Here is a 21,958-nt window from a genome sequence, read left to right as displayed (position 1 = left end):
GTACCAAAATGTTTACAAAATGATGTAACATTAGATAAAACTAGCAACTAATTAACAAGCTGATTAAATCAGATTTGTTCCATTGTGGTTAAATGTACCCATTTGGACCTGGTGGTGTATTCAAATACGGGGTCTGGAATGAAACATTGATACAACAAGGATATTTTTACCTCAGGTCCAAACTGAATTAGATTTCTTGTTAAGATCTGCTTCATTTGGTTAGAAACTTCAGATAAAAGTAGCATCACTTTTTAAGTGTTAAGTAACTTCTTGATTATTTTTTAAACTTTATTTGTACAATAGCTGTTTCTCTTAACATGACAAGACCAAGTTGACTGACTCACGACGTTCACATACGAACATATTACTCCGACTATCAAAATGACAGGCTATCTGTAATGTGTTAAAGTAGTACAATGCAAATCTTCATACATTTCCTCCAAGAGGTACACAATGATTGAAATCACCAGAGAATTTTCTAGCCAATCATAGTGACTTAACTTATGACCCTTCATTTGACTCTTCCCCAGCTTCATCAGAAGCTCTTAAATCCACCTGTGGTTGTACAGGTTCTGGCTCATTTTCTCCTTGGCCTATAGAGGTCGGGCCACCAGTCGGCTCAGTACTGGTGTTGAGGAAGGCCTGGTACTGGTTCCAGAAGCCTGCTGAGCTCCTGGTGGCTGGAATGTTTGAGGAAGTCAAAGATGTTGTAGAAGGAAGTTGGTCAGTGGAGGAACGACTGCTACGAGCTGGTGGACGGGATGTTTTGGTTACCACGCCATGGTGCTTCATGTGCCCCTGGAAATAAAAGGCATTAAAAACATTTTCTGATTGTTTGTCATCCTCATAATACTTAATAAGATTAGGCTAGGGTGCATTAGATAGTCAATTTAGTTCAACATAAGACCTGAGCATGCAGCATTTATTTTCCTCTAACCAATATTCGGTCATTTTTTGAATGCTATTGCCGAGATATGTATACTGTGATATGAAGTGTGTGTTTCACAGGCTTTATCTTTAAACAATATTTTTAACCAACCTTTAGTCCACTGCGGCTGGCATATTCTTTTCCACACTCAGCACAGCTATAGGTCTTCTTCTCAGGACGAGACATCGGAGATGGGAGGGTTGGAGCGAGGCTGATAGGGACAGAAGCATCCACAGCTTCACCTGGAGCCAATCCACCGATGTTAATGCCTTTCCCTTGGTCTTCTCTCCCACATGAACCAAAATGCAAGCTCTGGCGTGTCTCTCTTACAAAAGTGGTTGCTCTCTGTGAGCCACTCCTTACTTCAGCCCCTATAGTGTCTGTAGTCTCCAGTGTGGGGTCTTCGTTAGGCACAGTTACTTGGTCTTGCTTTGGTGTTACACGTGGGGGAGACTGATTTTTATCTTCTTCCATAGGTTCTGGTGACTGGGGCCTTGGAGAAATGGAGTCTGATTCCAAGTTTACCACTGGATTATCAGAAACATCATTACTGGTGGTACTGGGACAGGTGTAAGTACAGGGAGCACCAAGGGCAGGGGGGCTTTGTCTGTCTCCAAGGTTAGATTTAGATCCAGGGAAGACATCAGAGGAGGAAGCTGCTTCCTCTGCTTCGCAGTCCACCATCATAACAGTAGATGGCTCTGTGGTTTTGGTAACATCATCAGGAAGTGGTGAAGGAATAGATTTAGGAAGGTGGAAATCAACAGCTTCTTGCTGTTGATCTTGGTTGTCTTCACCAGCTGGGGAAGGTTGATCTGTCCGCTGTGAGGCTGGAAGTGGGACACTGACACAAAGGACAGGAGGGTCTGCACTGCCAGGTGGGGGAGTTTCTGTCGTGGGATTCATGAAGGGATCGGGGCTGAGATCAGAGGGTGGGATGTGGTCTGGGCTGGAGGATGCAGACTTACTGGGAGTTTCAGTGAACTCAACTGATTTCATACTGCCAGAGACAGAGACTGTGTCACTTGAAGGAGCCTGAAAGCCTGAGCTTGGAGCTGGACCAGTCGGAGGTGGTGTTCTATTAGAGGCAGTATTTGGGTGAGTAGACTTGGGATGAAATTGTGATAAAGGTTTGGTGTTAGATTCAGCTGGCATTTCATGTACGGAATCCTCTGCGCCATCTGGGGGCAATTGTCCACCAAGGTGCATACGAATGTGGTGCTGCAGTACTAGGGCATTAGTGAACTTACGCTGGCACAATGGGCAAGAGTTCTGGGCACGTGCATTAGGTTGTCGGGCATGATGGGTGGCAAGATGTGACCGCAGGCTGCCTTTGGTAGAGAAGGAACGTCCACATATCTTACATGGAAAAGGACGTTCTCCAAGGTGTGTAGCCTGGTGCAGCCGCAGTGCTCTGGGACAGCTTAGCACCCGTAGACAAACTCCACACTGATTGGTGGTCAGACTACTAGCTGGACCTGTGATCAGTGATGGTAGGATGCCCCCTGCCATGGCATTTGCTCCATTGGCACTCATGCCTAGGGCAGCAACCATCTCTCGGGTGAAATTTGAAACAGAGGTGGTGACAAGACTTGAAGATGGCTGCGACGCCATAACGTATGTAGTAGAAGTGCCGGAATTTGTGAAACGACTGTTTGCCGAAGAGGTAGTCGTACTGCTTGATATAATATCCAGCATGGAAGTGGAAGCAGAGGAAGAAGTCCACGGAGAAGCAGAGCAGGTAGGGGCCTTCTCTAGCTTCTCCACCAACCTCTGCAACTTAGAGGTTTCAGATGTAGGAGTAGGGGTAGCTATGGAGGAAGGCAGAGATGATGGAATGCTGGTGGATGGACCTGGGGCTTTAGGAAAGGAAGAGAAAGGAAAAGAAAGCAGGGAATGGCTAGAGGAAGCAAGTTGGTTGGAGCCTGGAGTAGTCGGTAGTGAGGTGCGTAGCAAGCCCAAGGCTGGATGGTTGTACAGAGATGAATGTGGAGCTGGAGCAGAGGAAGAAGTAGAAGAAGAAGCAGTTGGGAAAAGAAGCTTAGGTAGGTTTGCGAGCTGGGAGTAAGCTGCGGGAGAAAGCATTGGGGCATGAGGGGGAGTGTTTTCATCAAAGTGCTGCTGCTGCTTGGCACCTTTAAATAACCCTGTGATGGAGGAAGACGAAGACAAGGAAGGATTTGAAAGGAGGGAGGTAGCCAAAGAGGTGGAGGATGAAGTGGAAGAGGATGAGTTGGATGAGCCAGAGGCAATAGAGGCTGCAGCAGCTACAGCTGCAGCCCTATTTAACTGCAGGAGAGAGTGAGAAATCAGAGCCAGATCCACACTGGGAGGTAGTGGTAGGGTGGAGGGGGTCGACCCTCCAGAGCCCCCCAGAGAAAGTCCAGTACTGATTCCACTGACCTCCAAATTATCTCCACATGTTTCATCCTCACCTCTGTTTTTTCTCTTCTTCTGTGCAATATTTATCCCGGTATTGCTGCTCCCACTGCTCATGGTCTGCCCCACATCTGCCCCTCCAGTGGCCCCTAAAGCTACCCCAAACAAAGATGGTGGCAGCAGTGAAAGGGAGAGCTCTGGGTTTTGTTCACGATGCCGCAGGAAGTGCACCTTGAGGTTGCCTCGTGTGGTGAAGCGACTGAGGCACACTGGACACTGGTAAGGTCGTTCTCCTGTGTGTGAGCGGAGATGAATCTGCAGGGCAGAATCACTGCTGAACATTTTCCCACAAAAGCGGCAACCGTGCTGGAGACGGACAGTGGCACTGGAACCAGAAGCAGAAGAAGAGTCTCCTCCTCCAGAAACAGACTGCAATGCATGTTGCGAATTTGGGACAATTGATACTGATGTGGGAATGGGTGAGTGCAGGAAGGACAAACCACTGTGCCCACTCACTGAGGTGGTGTTTGTCGATTTCTCATGAAGATAGCGATTTGGTAAAGCTAAAGACAGGGCCAGTGGATAGGTGGAGGAAGCCATGGAGATAGCAGAAGCAGAAGAGGTGGATGGAGCTGAGGACTGAGAACTCACCCTCAGGAAACCATGAGTCCCTGCAGTCCCTCCTGTCCCTTCCATCTGTGGCTTGTGAGGCTGTAATATTTGAGACAGGGAACTGCATGATTGTATGGGTTTGTTGGCTGCCTGAGAGGGGAGCAAGGAGGAGAAACACGCCAGAAGAGGAGCCACAGAGGTGGAGGTCTGAGGTTCAGTTGTCTGGGTTACTGGGCTGGATGCCCGTTTGCTACCTTCTAAGCAGAGCTGAGGCAGGGGAGGAAGGAGATGCTGGGAGGGTGTGTCTATGCTATAGGAGGCTCCTCCGAGACGTAGCACCTGTCTACAGATCTCCTCTGTTATCTGCATCTGATGGATCTGCCTTTGCTGCAGCACCCGAAGCTCCTCCAGGATGAGGGCAATGCTCAGCTGGGTCCTTGAGGGTGCAGCTGAGGCAGATGTCACTCCTGGGCTTGGGGTGGGAGTAACAGGACTTGGTGGGCCCTCGGGCACACGACTGGGGCTTCCAGGGTGCGGTGGAGGACACAGGGAGGCAGAGGATGATGACGAAGAGGAAGACGTGGTGGTAGTGGCAGACAGCCCCAACTTGGGAGAGGCCATGTGTGCACTTCGGGAAGGGTGATTGGCGGTGGCAAAAGAAGCAGAATTGCAGTCTGACAGTCGAAGGGCAGGTGGATGTTTTGTTTGGGCAGAGAGAGAAGAGTAAGGGAAGTCTGGAGAGACGGGGGGCTGTAGGTCTTTGAGGGGCTGCTGTGACGGCTGTCTTGGTGAACAAGGCGACGATGGACCCTCAGCAGTTGGAAGGGGGATCTGAGAGCCCTTGAAAGATGAACGGAGAGCAGGGGGCAGCTGGGGCCTTTGAGGAGAAGAAGATGGAGAGCACAAGGGAGAATCCGCAACAAATGGAAAGGAGTTTGACTTCACTGCCAAGTTGTCTTCTGGGGAAACTGAAAGAAAAAATATCTAAATTTAATTCTACATTTTATACTTAAAATGCTACATACTGGAAAATTATGATACTACAATCTGCCATGCAACATATTGTATCATTTACACTACTGTTGATACACATCTGTTTATTTTAAGATGAGATAGAAACCGGTTTTAATTAGTTAGTTTGTCCTGAAAATATTGAGAATTAAGGATGTTTTGAGGTGCCTAAAGAATTCTGTTGTATAAGGGTTGACATATGGTGGTTTAATTTCCACCTATACTGGTTTAGCCCTTTGTCCTGTCCATCTTTGTCAACAGCAGACTCTTAACCACTGACTCACACATGCTTGCACAAAGACACAAACACACTCGCAGATTCCACTGGTCTGCAAGAATACACTGCTCACCCATGGAGGAGCTTACCTTGTTTCCAGGGCAACACACACAAGACAATAGATTTTACCTCACACCCCCAATAAAAAAGAAGCCACATCCTAAGACACTCTTCCATTCCTGTTTCCTTCTCTTCCTTTCTTCCTCCATTCAATCTGTCTCTCTTTCATCTCCTACAGAGCCCTTCCCCCCAGTAGGCCAACTGGGTGCCGAGGGTTACCTCCTGATTGGGTACTGGACACTTTTCTGAATGCCTCATTGGCTGGCAGACTTGACCTTAAACACATTGGGGTCACATTCCTGATACGGTTTAGGGGCAGGCAGAGGAAGAGAGGTGACATGTAAAGAAAACAAACAAGCCAGTGGACAGACATGATGACTCACAGACCGTCGACAAGCAAACTTAGTCCGGGAAAGCTACAACGTGAAAATGCACACAGCTTACCTGTCAATGTGCAACACAGAGGCACTATGGTCATCCACACGCAAACACACATACTTGGTTGAAAAGCTACAGTTTTATGGCACAATGTGGTCCCTATTCCTGTAATTGGAGTGGACAGACAGTCACAAGTACACACAGCTGTGTGTATGCACACACACACCCTCACATACGCACTTCTTCATGGGTATGCTCATGCTTCAGTGGTTAGCAACAAAGCTGAAAAGGGACAATGGGGTCTAATGCTGTTGCAGTTAGAACACCTTCTACAGTGCCTCACTAAGTTTCCTTTTCCTAGACCTTCACATGATCATCTCTTTGCTTCTACCATCGCTTACTTAATATATAACATATTTTCAAATTCTGAGATACAGTATGTCTGTGTGGATTTACTGTATATCTCTGAATTCTGGGTGGTCTGTGTCTTTGAACCTGGCCGTGAGAGAGGAGTGAAGATACGTGGCTTATATGGGGGAAAGAAAGCAGCTTATAGCTAACACATACTGAATTAGAGACTCTGCTACTTTAATGATTCCAGCAAGCCTGTATTTTCTGTGCGGTCAAGAATAACATGTACTTAAATATAGTTTACTATTCAGTGCAAATAATATAGGTTGAAATCATCAACGAATGGTTAATGAAATGAAATGATTTCATGTTTATCAGCAATATTATTAGACATTAAAATTAACAAAGTGGACAAGTCATTACTGTTCCCAATAAAAAACAGATATTGAAGCCCAGTTTAAGTCCCACGTTGCAATGGTACAGATGATATACCATAATAATAATAATACCATACTTGTACTTATATAAACTCTGCATGCTGAGGAAATATGAATCTGATTCGACAGAATGACCAATGTTCTTTTGGTGCATGTGTCTCACCATGCTCAAGTATCCGACAGGCACCGAGGGTCAGGCTCATAAGCTGCTGGGGTCGTTTCTGTTTCCGACGGGACATGCTTCTGCAGGATGGGACCAGCGCAGGGATGCATTGGCCAACACAAAACTTTTATCCTGTCTCCCTGCACGCTGAAAAAAGTAGGTAAGTAGTAGTATCTAAATTACTCAGAGGTAAAAAAAAATAAATAAACAAAATGAGACAAACTAAAGTATAATTTCCAAAAATGTGAGTCTGGATGATCCGGGTTGATTAGGCTTGATAGAACGGCTCCATGTTGGTGGCATTGTGGAAAAAAAAAACACAACTCAAGAGTCCAAGAGGCATGTGTGACACTTTCTCTCGACAAGTCTCTCCCTTTTCTCAAAACTCACCGTTGTCCCTCCTTCTCTTTTCTGAATACACACAACACACACACACACACACACAACACACACAGCTCACTTGTTCATCTGCTACTTTACATTCAAATGGCGACTGAACACCCCCTCTTTTGAGCCAAGAGTCCACTGCCTCTCTTTAGAATAAGCCCTCATACATTGATGCTCACGTTCATCACATTGTAGATCTTCCATGGCCTTACGTTTACTGATATATATTAAAACCTAAACCCCACTGATACGTGTATAACAGAGGGATTCTGCATGCACAGGAAAGCCAGTAGTAAGCCAATAAATCTGGTTTGTTAATATTAGATCAAACATACTATGTCGCAGGGCACGTTGTCGTGCACACACCTTGGGGGATACATGTGTATTCCCACCACCGCCAGAAACAGGCTCCCAAGCGCTCCCAGTGAAACAGAGCGCCTGAAATGAGGTGGAATTTGCAACAATGGCGTTGAGGGAGCACAGCTGAGTGAACATCAACCTCTCAGCGCCTCTCCAACACATAAGGCCACTGACTGGAGGCACAATGCTCCCTTTTCACCCTCATCCCGACTGCTTACCACGTGGAGCTAGGTAGTGAAAGAAAGACACAGCCTGAGTGAGGAGAAAAATAATTTTTCACCCGGGCCCTGTGACAGTCTCCTGCACCTCCTCCTTTCTGTCTCTCTGGGACTTGGACAGAATGATAAAATACACCCGAGGTTTGAATGATTGCTCAGAGGTTACAAATCAGTAGGCTAATGAAATCAGGTGACAGGCTATTATGAGTCTGAATTATTATGTATCCGTTGTCATCTAGTGGTAGTCATCACTTCATTTAATAGTCTATAATAACCAGTTGAACACCAGACTTGGGCCGAAGGACACATATCTGTGCAAATCAATGAGTGATCTCTGAACATTATAAGCATGAAAAAGGAAATCATTAGCCTGTAAACCCCGTGCGTCATCGCGTAAGCCAGTCGATAATATTTTGTCAAAGAGAAAGAAGTGATAACTCATAGTTGTCAAACAGTCAAAACGGAGAAAACCCGCTGCTTTGGAGGCTCAACTACATCGTGGCGACAAAGCGTTCGTATTTTTTGTTCGTGCCATCTTGCCAGTTTGATCGCGTACGACGGTTGGAGGCATTTTTTTACACCAATGTTCAGAAACCAGCGCAAAAAAACCGGCCGACAGATGCGCGCCCCCGCTACTGTACGGCGACCTGTTGCACGCTACGCGCGCTCCCACATCATAACAAGTTATGATTCATAAAATATTATGACTCCTCCGAAAAAACTCAGCCCCGGATGTGCATTTCCCCCCACAGGCCGCTCGTCGCCGACACAACCCCTCTAGAAATAACACAAAATCAACTTACCATGTTTGAAACGATGATTTTTGTTTTGTTTTGTTTGGCGGCGGTATTGTGTAGTGACAAGAGGGGGAGAGAAAGCTCAGGGAGCTTATGTTGGGTAAGATCGGCTCCGTCTCTCAGCCGGGACACTGGCGCAGCATTTCCCTATTCACTCCCAGGGATGCGCAGTCGGACAGCCGCATTTTTTTTCAATTATTTATCTCCGTCGCAAATCGCGTTTCTTTCTCTTATGACAAAGGGTTATTATGCCGGGATGTATTTACTCATAGTCCGGCGGCAGGAGCAGCGCTAGGGGCGGTGCAGATAGCTGTACTCTGCTACAGGAGGGGAGGATTATTTTTCTTGGCTGTACGTGCCGCTCTTCCTCCTCTCTTTGTATTTGTCGGGCCTGATCCCGTCCCGGCCTGTCTGCGCTCGCTGCGGTACTGTCTGTCTGTCTGTCTGTCTGTCCGTCTGTCTGTCCGTCTGTCTGTCTGTCGGTCGGTCAGGTTAGCGGGCTGGCCGTCTGTCTCCTTGTCTCTTATAATTAATGGCCCTTGCAGCCAGACGGTCCACGGGGAAACAGTGACCACGGTTACCTCCACACTGGCTCTCAGTGTGCATGTCACATTAGAGGAGGCCCGGGCACACACAGCTCATACCCTGGCCTCACTTAGTCTGATTTAAAAAAAATGTGCCCAGGTGATTTCAGTTCACATTGTTGTCAGAATAGTAATAAATCACACATCCTGATTTTTAATTTTATTTTTATAATATATCTCAGTGACCACAGAAAACGTTGGAAAGGTTATAGATCATCATCCTTATAGACCTATGACATTTTTCCCTTTGCCACTTTTTTTTAGACTTAAAAGCACACGAAGCAATAGGGTTCATCATAATCATCATTAAAAAAAAGTGAGCTGGATTACGCATGTGCGTCGTCATAATTTAGTAATTAGAAGACGGTATAGTGAACACAGAGAAATAAGCAACGATAATAATAGCTAAACCTGACATTTAGTCTTATGAATTGCTGTAGAAGTCACCTTCAGTGTGTAGTTTCACAAACTAAGACCACACCTTAACTGCTGCACGGAAGTCTGTTGATAGACAAGACCCGGTGGGACATGAATGAAGGATGGAAGAAGTCGAAGGGAAGGGATGAGATGTGTAGATTTATGATGGTCTACAGATGCAGAGGAACCCACGGAGTGAGACTCTGGATCGGGGCACGTCTCAGGAAACTTTGGCTCCCTGGTTTAATGAAAGATGGAAGAGGAAGAAAAGAAAAAAAGAGGGATGGGATGGGTGGAGGAACTGAGACCGGCAGAGAGGGACACATCTTTATAGGTAAGTGAGGGAATGTTTTTTTTCTTAAAGCAGCTTGTCAACAGACAAGCCCCGCATTAAACCACGGCAGTGACAATCTGCTGACAATAAGAGACATTCCTAATTGGCTGCCCTCGACTCAACTCTGCGCAGTAAATCCTGTTACAAGTCGTATAGATGACTATTAGTTAGGGCAACGCTGCCCAATTCAAAATGACAAGAAGTTATGTCTCTGGGAGTGAGCAGAGAAGGAAAGACAGCGATAATAATGATTATAAATAATGATGCTAAATACATAACTGAATGAGAATGGACTAGCCTGTGTAGGAGAAACACTATTTGATATGAAATGTTTGCCTTCACCCCCAGCAGAATCCTCCCTGCAAACACATTTATCAGCAAAGACTTGTGTTTTCCACCTCCGTACACAAGCCTGTAGGGAGAAACCTTTCACTCCTGCCACAGACTCTTTGGGCAACTTCTCACCTTTACACAAGTGTTTATTACCGTGTTAGGGATTGTTGTTTTAACACATAGACACGTCTCCTGATACACTGTGTCAGGCAGGTGCTGTTGTTTGTGTACTACAACAATGAAGCCACTAGGTGTCAGTCAAAGGTAACAATGAAAGTCATGAATTTACTAATAATATGACCACAAGTTTAGATAGTATGTAGAAACGAAAAAAAAAGGGAAATATTTTAATTCTATTCCACAGATAATGTCTTAAAATATCATCAAAAATGCACCTTGGCATTTCATTTACCTTTCTTTGCATATAAGCCCTCAGGAGGTGACTAATAAGAGCAGCTCCTGTACACCGAGGTTGACCCTGAAGGTTTTGGAGCTGTTAAGCAACTTAATCAGCATTATTGTTTAACACGAAAAACCACAGTTTGATGCTGGTTTTAAGATTAGTCTGGACACATGCTACTGTGGACATGCTGGACTTTGACCTGACTTTCGACCCCATACTATTGTTTATTGTGTTAGGTGGATCAGAGTTAAGTCATTAAAGTAGGTCATTTAGCTTGAAAAGCTGTTTCACATTTTAAGTGGTTTTCCCTCAAGTATGCGCCACATGACTTCATTTCTTCGTGAGATCATTGAACAAAACTCCAGCTTGTGAGCTAATTTAAAAATTGATAGCGGTTAAACAGACACGGCAATACAATACAAGATGTCTGATGATAAATTCCCTTTTTGGTGTAGGACCTTTTTTTAAAGTACTTACTCTGTTAAATTATTTACAAAGCCATCCCTGCTTGAGAAGCATCTCTTTTTGCCTTGAAATTCTTTGAGGCTCTTCAGCTGGGAAATGCTTCCACTGTTTCCTTCATCCACCTCATATTGAAAAGGCCTGAGGGAAACCAGAGCAATGGTCAAATCACCTGACAATTCCCTCTAAAAGCCATTTCCTCCTTGTCACCTTTGGGACCTTGACCTCGGCAGTTTGTTGTGCCTACCTGTGTGGTATGTCATTTAAACCCTGCCACCGACTCTGTTTACTACCACTGGATAAAAAACATATAGCTTAACTGAACACTCCAGTTCACATAACTCACCGCTTTCTTCTTCTGCCTTCTCACTTTAAATTTCTCTTGGAAAAACCTTCCCTTGACAAATGTTCTGTAACAGAGCCAAGCTTGTTTCATTGCCAAGCTGTGTAACCTTCGGGCTTTGTGCGCTTACTGTATCTCTTGCTTTCTGGAGTTTGTGTTATTTCATTGTAAAAAATAAAAAAAAATAAAGGGAATGTATAGCAAGCATCCAAGGTAAAGTAACAGTAAATCAGGTTCAGTAAATCATACATATAAATAGCGTTCCTTAAAACAAAAACCATAGTTTTTTTAAAAAATCTTAATATTGTATAATTTTTCCCTGGGCCTCATTGTTGCTTAACAAATGTTGCATGTTCTTGACCAGGAAAACAACAATCTGTTAAAGCAGAAAAACCCAGGACTCATACACTCATCTGAAACCGAGCACGAGGAAATGATTTTTACACTGAGTCTGAGTTTCTGTGTCATCCTATAGATATGTATTAATCAGACCAGGTGCTGGAGAGTTCACTAAAATGACCCAGAGACGAAGAGCTTCTCTATTTGCTAAGGCCAAGGTGTTTTAAATAGCATGTGAGCTGCCTTAATCAGAACCGCAAGTTTTCTGAGAACAAAGACTAATTTTGGTTAGCTTTAAAGTTACCTAATGTTTTTTTTCCTAGTGCCTCCTCCTCCCGTCTCAGCGTCAGGTGATCCGTCAGTCCAGAGCATCTGCTGGGATTAGTCCACATACTGGCAACTCACACACTCACCAATGGCCACAGCCTGCAAACACAGAGACAGGTAAGAAACTGCACTATTCTTTCTCCATTTTTTTCCCCAAATAAAGACTCAGTTGAGACTGGTATATGTGAGTTGGTGGTTAAATGCATGAAAGCAGAGCACATGCTGAGGAAATCAGGCCAAGGAGCTGTCAGGGATGATCTCCTGATCCCTCCACTGCAACAGCTTGGGTCTCCACTTAATGCTCGTCTAGGGTCTGGGATACAACCACGTTACTCTAATGGAGTCACCGTTGTTTCCTCTTCCTCATCTGCTGTAGTTTTATTTGTTTGTTTGAATAATGAATCTTCGAGATGGTTCATCTCAAGGGGCGATCCATGAGTAAATATGTTTGATTATATCTTTTATTTAAACTATTGAGGAGTTGTATAGGTTGTTTACATGTGTTTTGATTGAACTCACTCAAAGGACTTCTTCTGCTTGACATTAGACCAGCCTGTGTTTCTGTGATTTTTGTCCACCTTCTGCCCGTATTCCCAGTAAGACTGGTTACATTGTTAAGTGTTCTATTCATAGAGCACAGTAGGCAAAGGCCCAGTAGACAGGATTACACTGTGCAGTGAGTGCACAGTTGGAGACGCAAGGACTTCCCACATGTCACCAGCTCAGCGCTAACTCTGTCCTGTCTGGGCATTACTATTTCCTACATGTAACACGGTCATGTAACAAATGTTTACATGCCGTTTATCTGCTGCTGAATAAGCCTGTGGAAGAGGTTATTTTTATTTTCAGATATTGTATAATCAAAGACTGATTAGTCCAAATTAGTTGTAGGCGTTGTTATGTTTAATCATCTTCTCTTTATTTGTTTCTCTCTATTGAATATAACTGTTCTGCAGCCAGTAGCATTGTGTGACACTCACACTGAAGACCATTTATCAGCTCACCATGGCGTCTCTGGACGAAGAGCTGACTTGCTCCGTGTGCCGAGACAGCTTCAGCCAAGCCCACCCCCTGCCCTGCGGTCACAGCTTCTGTCCCGCCTGCATCCGCGAGGCCTTCAACGGCCAGGACGATGGAAGGGGTCACTTTACCTGCCCACAGTGCCAGGAGGAGCACGGTGAAGTGCTGTGTGACTGCTGCCCTCCCAAGGCAGAGGAAGGGCAGACGCCGGTGGCTGTCAAGACCTGCCTGAAGTGCGAGGTGTCTCTGTGTGTCCAACACCTCCAGCCTCACCTGGAGAGGCCGGCGTTTAGGAAGCACCTGCTGGTGGACCCGCTGGGGGACCTGTCCCAGCGAAGGTGCCCCACACACACAGAGATATTTCGCTACTACTGCGCCGATGAAAGGGTGTATGTGTGTGCCGACTGTCTGCTGGAGGGGAGCCACGCTCAGCACAAAGTGAAGGCGCTGAGGCAGGTGGAAGAGGATCTGAAGGTCGGCTGCACGGATTCAAAACAAATGTGTGTGTTTACTGACGGTATGTGATTTCTGAAATACAGTGAGTCTTTTCACAGGTCATCCTCCAGACGCTGCTCGTAAAAGCGGAGAAGAAACTGAAAGACGGAGAGCAGATTCTCAAGGAGCACGGGAATATTGATTCCACTGTGGCTGTGAGTAAAAAAAAAAAGCAATCTGTGCAAAGAAAACTGAAAGCTCAATTCCTACACACACTGTACATCACGCCATGAAGGACGGCAACGTATCAAACCTATAATACCTTAACATTTTAAACAATGATATTCCAGCGTCCCACCACGCTGTCATTTGTGGTTCCAGGACTCTCTGACGCAGGATGACACCAAGGTGGAGCGGTTGGGCTCAGACCTGCAGGTCCAGGTGAAGAAGCTGGTGGGCGCTCTGAGGGAGATCACTAAGAGGGAGAGACAGCAGGTCGTGGAGCGCGTGAACGAAGACCGCTCCAAGGTCAGGGACGACATGAGCCAGACGCTGAGCATCCGGCACTACCTGGCCACGCTGCTGACAGAGACAGACCCCTTCCTGCTCATCTGGGTAAGACGTGGTACTCGACAGACACTCATTACCAGAGCCAGACCTGCTGAGAACATAGAGGTCATGGAAAACCTGACTTCTGTTGGAGATGATGTAAGACGGGTTTGAGTTTAGTTCCATTCTCAAGTTCATCTGTCATCTTTCGTAGCACATGGTACCTGATCTGATCAGACTGTCACATTGCTGGCAACGCTAACACATATGTAAACAATGGCAACTATATTAACTTAAAGAGGGGGGACATTATCACATGCAGATACAACCTATGAAATTGAGTTTTTCTGACTCGAATGCTATTCAGTTTGTTACTCGCTGTATTTGATGGATTGTATTTTAAGCACGTAAAAATGTCCTCCCTGTTTCCAAAAGAGTAGCTGCTGTAATTTCCACACATATGACGGCGTGTACAGTCACAGAATGATGACTGAAGGTTCACCTTTCTACCTGTGTTTCTTATCCCCCTGGTCAGATTCATGGGGAAATTTGTAATTCTTTGTGTTAGTGAATCGTTACATGTTTTTCTCAGCTGTCCTTGACTTTTATTTCCTCAGGCCTTTCAATCCGATGACACAAAGTAAGTTCAGAACAAGTCAGCAAGACTGTTTTAATGCATGTGTGTATGAGAGAGGGTGAGATACAGATTCATTAACCGAAATACTGATTCTGATCCTGTGCATCGTGCTCCTTTATATGGCAGGTTATTGGCAGACTTGAACTGCCCACTTTTCAGCCCTGATCCCATCAGCCTGGACAGGAAACACATACTGGAGGATGTGGAGACCAAGTATCGGGAGTTCATCACCGCCACCCTCCGCTGCCTCAGTGAACTGAAGAGGGAGCTCTGTGAGTGGCCCTTTCAGTACATGAATGTCAGACCTAATCATTTTAAAGGGATAGTTTGACATTTGGGGGAAATGCACTGATCTGATTACTTGTCAATAGATGAGAAAACTGATGCCCCGCAATCGTGTGTCCAGTTAGTTGAGGATATTGATATTGTAGTTGGTAGATTTGCTTCACCCTTCACTGGCAGGCTAGCTGTTACCCCATCTGATAATAATCTCCTTGAATGTTAGATTTATGTTTAACGAATGAGGCTGAAATCCACTTCCTGATACTGAATATCTCAAACTATATGAGGACGTTATTTTTGGTGTTTTAGGTAATTGAATAATAACTTTGAAGGCGTCTTGTATATGGCAAAATACACAAGTGGTCTTGTTTCAATGGCAACTCAGCCTGTGGATGGTGTAACTGATACGAACCTGTAGGCATGAATTGGAAATATATCTCAGACTTCACTATCATTTTTTCATCATAAACTGCAGATTCAGCTTAGCCCTCCAGTGTCACATAATACTAGCAGAGATGACCACAGATTACAATATGATCTGAGCCTAATATCATTTCTCTCTCGCCTACAGTAAGCAGTCCTTTGACTCTGGACACAAACACGGCCCATCCTCTGCTGAGCATCTCTGACGACCTGCGTTCAGTCACACGCATTCAGAGACGTCTCCCCTGCGCTACTCATCCTGAACGCTTCGATCACTGGCCTCAGGTCCTCACGGTCCAGACCTTCTCCTCCGGGACTCACTACTGGGAGCTGGAGGCTGAGGGGTTCTGGGACGTTGGTGTCTGCTACCGAAGTATTGGACGGAAAGGGAAAGAGGGCAATGCCTTTGGTAACAACAAGGTACACATATGTGCCATGTAACTAGTTTGTTCAGTCGATAGTATCTAATCAGTAAGAGTGCATTTAGCATTAATGTATTGTTTTGTGACCTACTGAAATGAGTGGGAGCCTTATTATTGCCATATCAGTGATATTTGTAATGTACAGGTTTTGACTCCTTTCCCCATGATGCTGTCCCTGTCATCACTCTGAGTTTGTTTTATCCGGCTGCAGTGAAAATGAAGAGGCTGCTTTAACCGACTGTTCATTTGAACTCTCACTCAGTCAGTCACCTTTCAAGCGAGAAACTGTTAAGGCTGAAAAACTGAACCCCATTCTGTTATCTTCTCCTCTTGGGTGATGTTTCAGAAATGATCTGGCACTGACATACTGAAATAAGCCAGCTGTAATACCTCAGAAAAATGGCATAGATTGTTTGAGGCACTCTTTATCTACCTCTTGAGATTAGTTTCCCTGACTGATTCATATGGCGTTATGTAGTAGAAGGTTGCTCGATTTCGAATAGTCAATTTTTTAGAGTTTTATTTGTTATATTCAGATTGCTTGTTTTCTCTAAATGTAATTCAGTTTTCACTTTAAAGTGGTATGACCATCGAATCAGTCTGATTAAAGGCCCTTTTGTTAAACCTCCAGGTGTCGTGGAGCCTGACGCAGCAACGTGACAAAAAGCTGGCAGCCTGGCACAACCGCAGGAAGACCCGCCTCGCACACCAAATGGTGGGCAACCGGGTTGCTGTAGCTGTGGACTACAGTGCAGGCACCATCGTCTTCTCTGAGGTGGGACCGTCCAACAACCTGATCCACCTCCACACTTTCTCCACGACCTTCACTCATCCGTTGTGCTTGGGCTTTGGACTCTACAAGGCTGAGCTCAACAGTCGCATCACTATTGTTCGAGTCTGAGGAGGACGGCTCTGTAGGCCGGTGTGCTGGTTCGACTTAGGCAAAGATAAAGCGGTGGCGCGTCCCCTGCCACCTCTGTGACCACACAAACATGTGTCGGAGGCTTTGCCATGAGCTGTTTCTCTTCCCTCTACTCTCAGGCAGAACTTAACAAAGAGATAAAACTGTATCTCCTGAAACTGTAATCAGACCATAGTGACATGGAGAGTACTTCTACACAGAGAATCTGATGGATGAACTTGGGACACCAGATGAAGAAGCTCAATTTAAAGAGACTTGAAATTAATTTTGGTGTATTTTCATTCTAAAGTGACTTGAAAAGCAAGCAAATGATGACCAAAAGATAATACAGTTATTTAAAAGAAAATAGTTGCTGAAAAGAAGCTGAACATGCCTGACTGTCTACCTCGTTTACAGTTTGTGAGCACTAGGCATTAACTTTACCTTCATGAGGCCGGTTTATGTCTTAAAACAATATATTTAAAGACCCGTAAATCCAGCTGTATGTTTGCCACGGCGTCTTCTAAAGGAAGCCGCCTGGATACGTAAAGCATTTGAGGCATATACATGAAAGTGCACAGGCAGCAAGAAGGAGCGTTTGATCCTTTTTAACTCAACTTGAAGACGCACACGAGGGAATCTCTGGTTTGATTTCAAATTACAGGAAAGGTGGAAAACAACTGCCACTCACTCACCAACTTTGCTCTTTGAAGCTGCTCAGATATCCAATTATTTCTCTTTATCTTACTGTTAAGGTGAGTGGGCGGATGTAGCGTGGAGGGTGAGAAAGAAGGGAGGGGAGGAGGGGCTGAGAGAGAAAAAAACACACACCGAGAGAGAGGAGAGATCAGAACATACCCCGACTTGGTTACGTTCAGCCCGACTGATTCGCTGTGAGATAATGTGACAGGAGAGGAGAGGGGGAACAACACTTTTTGAACATATTTCGGCGCTCCATCTAAGAGAAGACTACTTTTTCCACCTAATATGGAATACAAGGTTGTTGAGACGGAAACAGGTGATTTCTTTTTTTATGCACTTATGACTCATAATATTGAACAGATCATGCAGTCGTAGTCAGATCATGTTAGAACCCTTGTTTAGATCATTTTGCAATAATGTAAAAAAGTTTATGTGTTTGCTTGTGATGAAATAACTTCTGGTTAAATCAAAGAATGCAGTGTTTTTACTCATGCTGTGTCTGATCGTGGTTAAAAATGATTGTATTCGAAAAAAAAAAATTGAGATCTGAAACCCGGCGCATTTTCCTTGAGATAAAATAATGTATAAACTGTCGAAACTGAAGAAAAGATTCATGCGAAAATAGCCTTTTATGTATAGCTAGTGTATGTGTATGTGTAAGTGTGAAAACAAAAGCACAAGCGGGAGAAAGTGTCTGCATGTTGTGTGAGGGGGTGCGTGTTGAGCAGCGTTGGGAAGGAGGGGGGTACGTGTAAAAGACAGATGGTCACTCAGTGGAGTTGTTCCCCCACTCCCTCTCTCTTTCTCACTCCCTTCTGGGTCCTACATCCTTCCCCTGTCACCTATCCAGAATCCTACCTAATCATTTTTTTTCCATCACCTCTCCCTTTTGTATCTTTTCGCATCCTCTTCTCCGTCTCCGGTTAAAGCCTAAACTTGGATCTTTTAACTTCTCCAACTCTCTCCTCCCTCCCCAGCTTCTTCTCCCCGTCCCTTTCGTCTCGCATTTTGCTGAAGAAATCAACTCGAGAGTGCCGAGGGTTTTTCTCTTCCTCTGTGATTTGATTGTCATTCAGGACCCTGCTGACTCGGCACGTAGGCCACTGAAGAGATTTGGGATTTTGGTGGGCAACCAAGAAAACAACAAAGGAAAACAGAAAAGCCGTGATTGACAGCTACGTCCAATTATCCATTCTGGGTTTGATCTGAAGCATCTGCTGCTCTGTTGAATGATTGATGTTACCAGTTAAAACCGGCTAAAGGTTACATTTACAAGAGTTGTTTTTTCCCTATTAAAATTCTCATCCAACAGAGAAGTTGGAGAGATTCCAGCGTTACAGTTTCTACAACAATAGCATGTTTATTTCCACTTCAAACTATCCAGAGTGACACTTCTCAATAACAGAATCAATTAGACCCAAGACTCACCAGGTTCAGTCATGCACCTCAGGTCAATCCACTTTGACCTCCTGACCCTCCTGGGTGTGCTCCTGCTGTGGGGACCTCAGGGGTCCAGGGGCCAGAATGACACAGAGCCCATCATCCTCGAGGGGAAATGTTTGGTGGTGTGCGATTCCACTCCTTCATCAGAGCCCGCTGGTAACGCCCTGGGCATGTCTGTCCGCTCGGGCTCCGGGCGCGTGGCCTTCTCAGCCAGTCGCCAGACCAACCACGAGCCCACGGACATGAGCAACCGCACCATGATCATCTACTTTGACAATGTGAGTATGACAATGCATGCCTGACAGTGTAAGGTGTGCCACTATTGGTTATGTATGTAAAAGTACTTCAACTTCCAAACAGTCTGATTCTCAGCATCTTTTTACTGTGCCATGAAAAAAATGTTAATCATTTTTTTCCACTATGCAGCTGACAGCTTAGAGTTCTGACAGCGAGGGAAAATTATAATGAGGCAAACACTGAAGTTTTGGACTCACAGAGCAGATGTCTGTCCACAGAACTTTGGGATTATGCTGAGGATTCTGATTTTTCGTTTCGTTTCGATTTTGATTTTCTACTTTGAAGAAATGTGAATAGTTGAGGTCTGACCGAAGATAACTGCAGTGAACATGCATGTACGTAGTTATTTGGAAACAGCAGCTTAAATTGGTCTTATTTTTTTTTTTGTCCTCTGTCCCACCACCGCCTTTTATAATGTAATATGAGCCATAACATTATGACCACATTATGACAGGAAAAGTAAAAATGACATTAACCGTCTTGTGACAATACATTGTTCTGCTGGGAAACTTCTGGACCTGGCATTCATTCATGTGGATCACATGTAAACATTTGGCACACACCTAGACCAGACCAGACACACACAAGAATGCAGTGTTTTTACTCATGCTGTGTCTGATTGTGGTTAAAAATGATTGTATTCGAAAAAAAAAAAAATTGAGACACACAAGGTGTTGACCTGGCCTCCAAATTCACTAGATCCCAAACTGATCAAGTGTCTGTGGGATGATCCACAGAGGACCCTCCTCTCAACCAATAGGACCCAAAGACCCCCACTAACAACATCCTGTTACCAGACACCAGAGGACACCCTCAGAAGGTCCATGTTCATTCCCTGATGAGTCACAACTGTTTTGGAGGCACAAGGGAGACGTACACAATATTAGGAAGGTGGTCATAATGTTATCACATACGTTTTAGAAATTAGAAAATTAGAAAAGAATACAAACATACACAGAAAATACTCTACAGTACAGTAAGAGCAAAATAAATATTGAATATATTGTACAATAATGACTATTTCATCTCTCTGTCTCACTATCTTATCAGATTTTAGTTAACGTGGGGACTCATTTTGACCAAGAGAGTAGCGTATTCCTGGCACCACGGAGAGGGGTGTACAGCTTCAACTTCCATGTGGTAAAGGCCTATAATAGACAAACTATTCAGGTACGCTACCTCCGCTATGACAGCTCCAGTTGCCATCCCAGTGGCTCAGTGTACACTCTCTAATGCTTCGTCTCCCGTCCTTTAGGTGAGCCTGATGGTGAATGGCTGGCCAATGATTTCAGCTTTTGCAGGGGACCAGGACGTGACCAGAGAAGCAGCCACCAATGCCGGCCTGGTGATCATGGAGAAGGGGGACAAGGCCTACCTCAGGCTGGAGAGGGGCAATCTGATGGGAGGATGGAAGTACTCCACCTTCTCTGGGTTCCTGGTCTTCCCCTTGTGAGAAAGGTGCAAGGCTGAAGAGGTAGTGAGAGGGTGGCAGAGGAGAATTGGAAAGAACAGGGGTGAGAATGAATGAGAAAAAAAGGTGGAATGAAACGCTTCAATCTGCTACTTTATACGACGCATGAAAGAATGGGTTTTATGCAAAAATGAGATAAAAAAAAATATATATTGTGCAAATCAACATAAATCTCACTTAAGACCAAAAGAAAATGGGCGTAAAAAGATGCAAAAGCATCCATATCTGTGGAATTTAGTTTCTGTGTTTCTGTGTATAAATATTTGCTGGGTTTGTATCAGAGATATTTTAATTGTGACAAATCCATAAGTAACTATGTGCAATGTGGGCTTCTGTGCTAAGAGTATGTGAAAGCCTTTAGTCCTTTATCATTCAAAATGTATAAGACACTGTTGGTTTTGCTCCACATGGCATTATGTTTAGCTTAACAAACCTCTAGTGTGCTGTATGACGGATGCTCCTCTATATGCCTGTTGTTATCCTGCAACAAATGTTTATTTACAAAGAAATTTCTATTAAGAACAAAGAATTAAAATAAAATCCTCTACATTTGGTGCGGTGTCTCTTTGAGCCTCATGCAGATGATATTTTAGGAAACATTGAGGTTGTGACAGTTTCATCTGTTTATACAAAGCAGCATCTCTCCTCCCTGTCATTGTGCTCTACCCGGTGCCACGGCAGCTGTTTGTAAATATAGCTCCCACCAGCAGAGTTGGCGTTGGCGTGGACCGAGGAGACCAGCATGGGACAGAGTCTAAGTGTGGCGTATAGCGGATACTCCTCGCAGGGCAGCAGACAGATGGAGGCTTTGGCGAGCTGAGCAGGCTCGTCTCTACAGGGCTGCCATGGACAGTGTGTGTTGTGCTGTCACATGTAGTCATTTACGCTTCTCTGGTTCAGGGCCTCCATTTCTCTTTCTCTCACTCTCACTCACTCGCTTTCTCATCATATGCACTTCTGCATTATCAGGATCCAACCAAGACCTTAATCCATGCTGTCACATCTGTGCACTGTCTCAAGAAATGTAATGTTAATAGATGGAGATGGGAGACTGTGTGCACACACTGCAGGGGGAAAATTAATCTTTTTCTGTGCGTTTTCTTACATCTTTATGATATTTATGACACCAGAAATAACTGCTTAAGCCAAACACATCCTTAAGTACCCATGCAAACTGGTCTAGACGACTTTGTTTGGAATTTTGCTGTCCTGAAATACTGTCCTGCATCAAAACTGAGAAAACAAAGCACCAAAAACCGAATTTCCTGCTGCCTTTTAAAATGTACTCAAACTACGCCGAACGAGAAGTTAATGGATGCCTGTTTCTGCCCATTGGCCGCCGAGAAAACAAATCTATTCTAAGATCTCCAGACATTCAATGCATTCAAACAATCACACTTAAATGTCTGTCCACCGGAGGGCACCAAACTCCAACTTCACGGACCTGAATCGTTCATTAAAAACAGACCATCACAT

General features: G+C 44.7%; 3 protein-coding genes across 4 annotated transcripts; 2 read left to right on the top strand and 1 right to left on the bottom strand.

Moving 5' to 3' along the window:
• Window positions 1-335: 335 nt before the first annotated feature.
• sall2 (spalt-like transcription factor 2) lies at window positions 336-8,708 on the bottom strand. 2 transcript variants are annotated; one of them, XM_047589117.1, is made up of 4 exons: window positions 8,365-8,708; window positions 6,597-6,743; window positions 1,040-4,887; window positions 336-798 (listed from the first exon to the last, which is right to left on the bottom strand). In XM_047589117.1, the coding sequence occupies exons 2-4, from the start codon at window positions 6,670-6,672 to the stop codon at window positions 502-504; spliced, it is 4,221 nt and encodes a 1,406-aa protein (XP_047445073.1). In that variant the 5' UTR covers window positions 6,673-6,743; window positions 8,365-8,708; the 3' UTR covers window positions 336-501. The 2 variants fall into 2 exon arrangements, with proteins under 2 accessions (XP_047445073.1, XP_047445072.1); XM_047589116.1 differs by lacking the exons at window positions 6,597-6,743; window positions 8,365-8,708 and adding an exon at window positions 5,297-5,608.
• Window positions 8,709-9,424: 716 nt separating this feature from the next.
• On the top strand, window positions 9,425-18,715 carry trim110 (tripartite motif containing 110). The gene is made up of 10 exons (XM_047590662.1): window positions 9,425-9,693; window positions 11,897-12,017; window positions 12,857-13,394; window positions 13,475-13,570; window positions 13,737-13,970; window positions 14,522-14,544; window positions 14,668-14,813; window positions 15,395-15,666; window positions 16,300-17,587; window positions 18,249-18,715. The coding sequence occupies exons 3-9, from the start codon at window positions 12,906-12,908 to the stop codon at window positions 16,567-16,569; spliced, it is 1,530 nt and encodes a 509-aa protein (XP_047446618.1). The 5' UTR covers window positions 9,425-9,693; window positions 11,897-12,017; window positions 12,857-12,905; the 3' UTR covers window positions 16,570-17,587; window positions 18,249-18,715.
• Window positions 18,711-20,464, top strand: cbln12 (cerebellin 12). Its single transcript, XM_047589427.1, has 3 exons — window positions 18,711-18,992; window positions 20,062-20,181; window positions 20,267-20,464. The coding sequence occupies exons 1-3, from the start codon at window positions 18,711-18,713 to the stop codon at window positions 20,462-20,464; spliced, it is 600 nt and encodes a 199-aa protein (XP_047445383.1).
• The last annotated feature ends 1,494 nt before the right edge of the window (window positions 20,465-21,958 follow it).

This window comes from Mugil cephalus, chromosome 7 (genome assembly GCF_022458985.1).
Source record: "Mugil cephalus isolate CIBA_MC_2020 chromosome 7, CIBA_Mcephalus_1.1, whole genome shotgun sequence".
Classification (NCBI taxonomy): domain Eukaryota; kingdom Metazoa; phylum Chordata; class Actinopteri; order Mugiliformes; family Mugilidae; genus Mugil; species Mugil cephalus.
The sequence above is the reverse complement of the archived record's forward strand: the minus strand, read 5'-3'. Positions and strand labels throughout refer to the sequence as shown.

Excerpts from the sequence above, each read along its gene's own strand:
- cbln12 (XM_047589427.1), top strand. The coding sequence starts at position 18,711 with ATGCACCTCAGGTCAATCCACTTTGACCTCCTGACCCTCCTGGGTGTG. Across the intron at positions 18,993-20,061 it reads TGATCATCTACTTTGACAAT|ATTTTAGTTAACGTGGGGAC; the intron begins GTGAGTATGACA and ends CTATCTTATCAG. Across the intron at positions 20,182-20,266 it reads ATAATAGACAAACTATTCAG|GTGAGCCTGATGGTGAATGG; the intron begins GTACGCTACCTC and ends CCCGTCCTTTAG.
- sall2 (XM_047589116.1), bottom strand. The coding sequence starts at position 5,384 with ATGGAAGAGTGTCTTAGGATGTGGCTTCTTTTTTATTGGGGGTGTGAG. Across the intron at positions 4,888-5,296 it reads TGTGTTGCCCTGGAAACAAG|TTTCCCCAGAAGACAACTTG; the intron begins GTAAGCTCCTCC and ends TTTTTCTTTCAG. Across the intron at positions 799-1,039 it reads CCAGCCGCAGTGGACTAAAG|GGGCACATGAAGCACCATGG; the intron begins GTTGGTTAAAAA and ends TTTTATTTCCAG.
- trim110 (XM_047590662.1), top strand. The coding sequence starts at position 12,906 with ATGGCGTCTCTGGACGAAGAGCTGACTTGCTCCGTGTGCCGAGACAGC. Across the intron at positions 14,545-14,667 it reads TTTCAATCCGATGACACAAA|GTTATTGGCAGACTTGAACT; the intron begins GTAAGTTCAGAA and ends TTTATATGGCAG. Across the intron at positions 14,814-15,394 it reads TGAACTGAAGAGGGAGCTCT|TAAGCAGTCCTTTGACTCTG; the intron begins GTGAGTGGCCCT and ends TCTCGCCTACAG.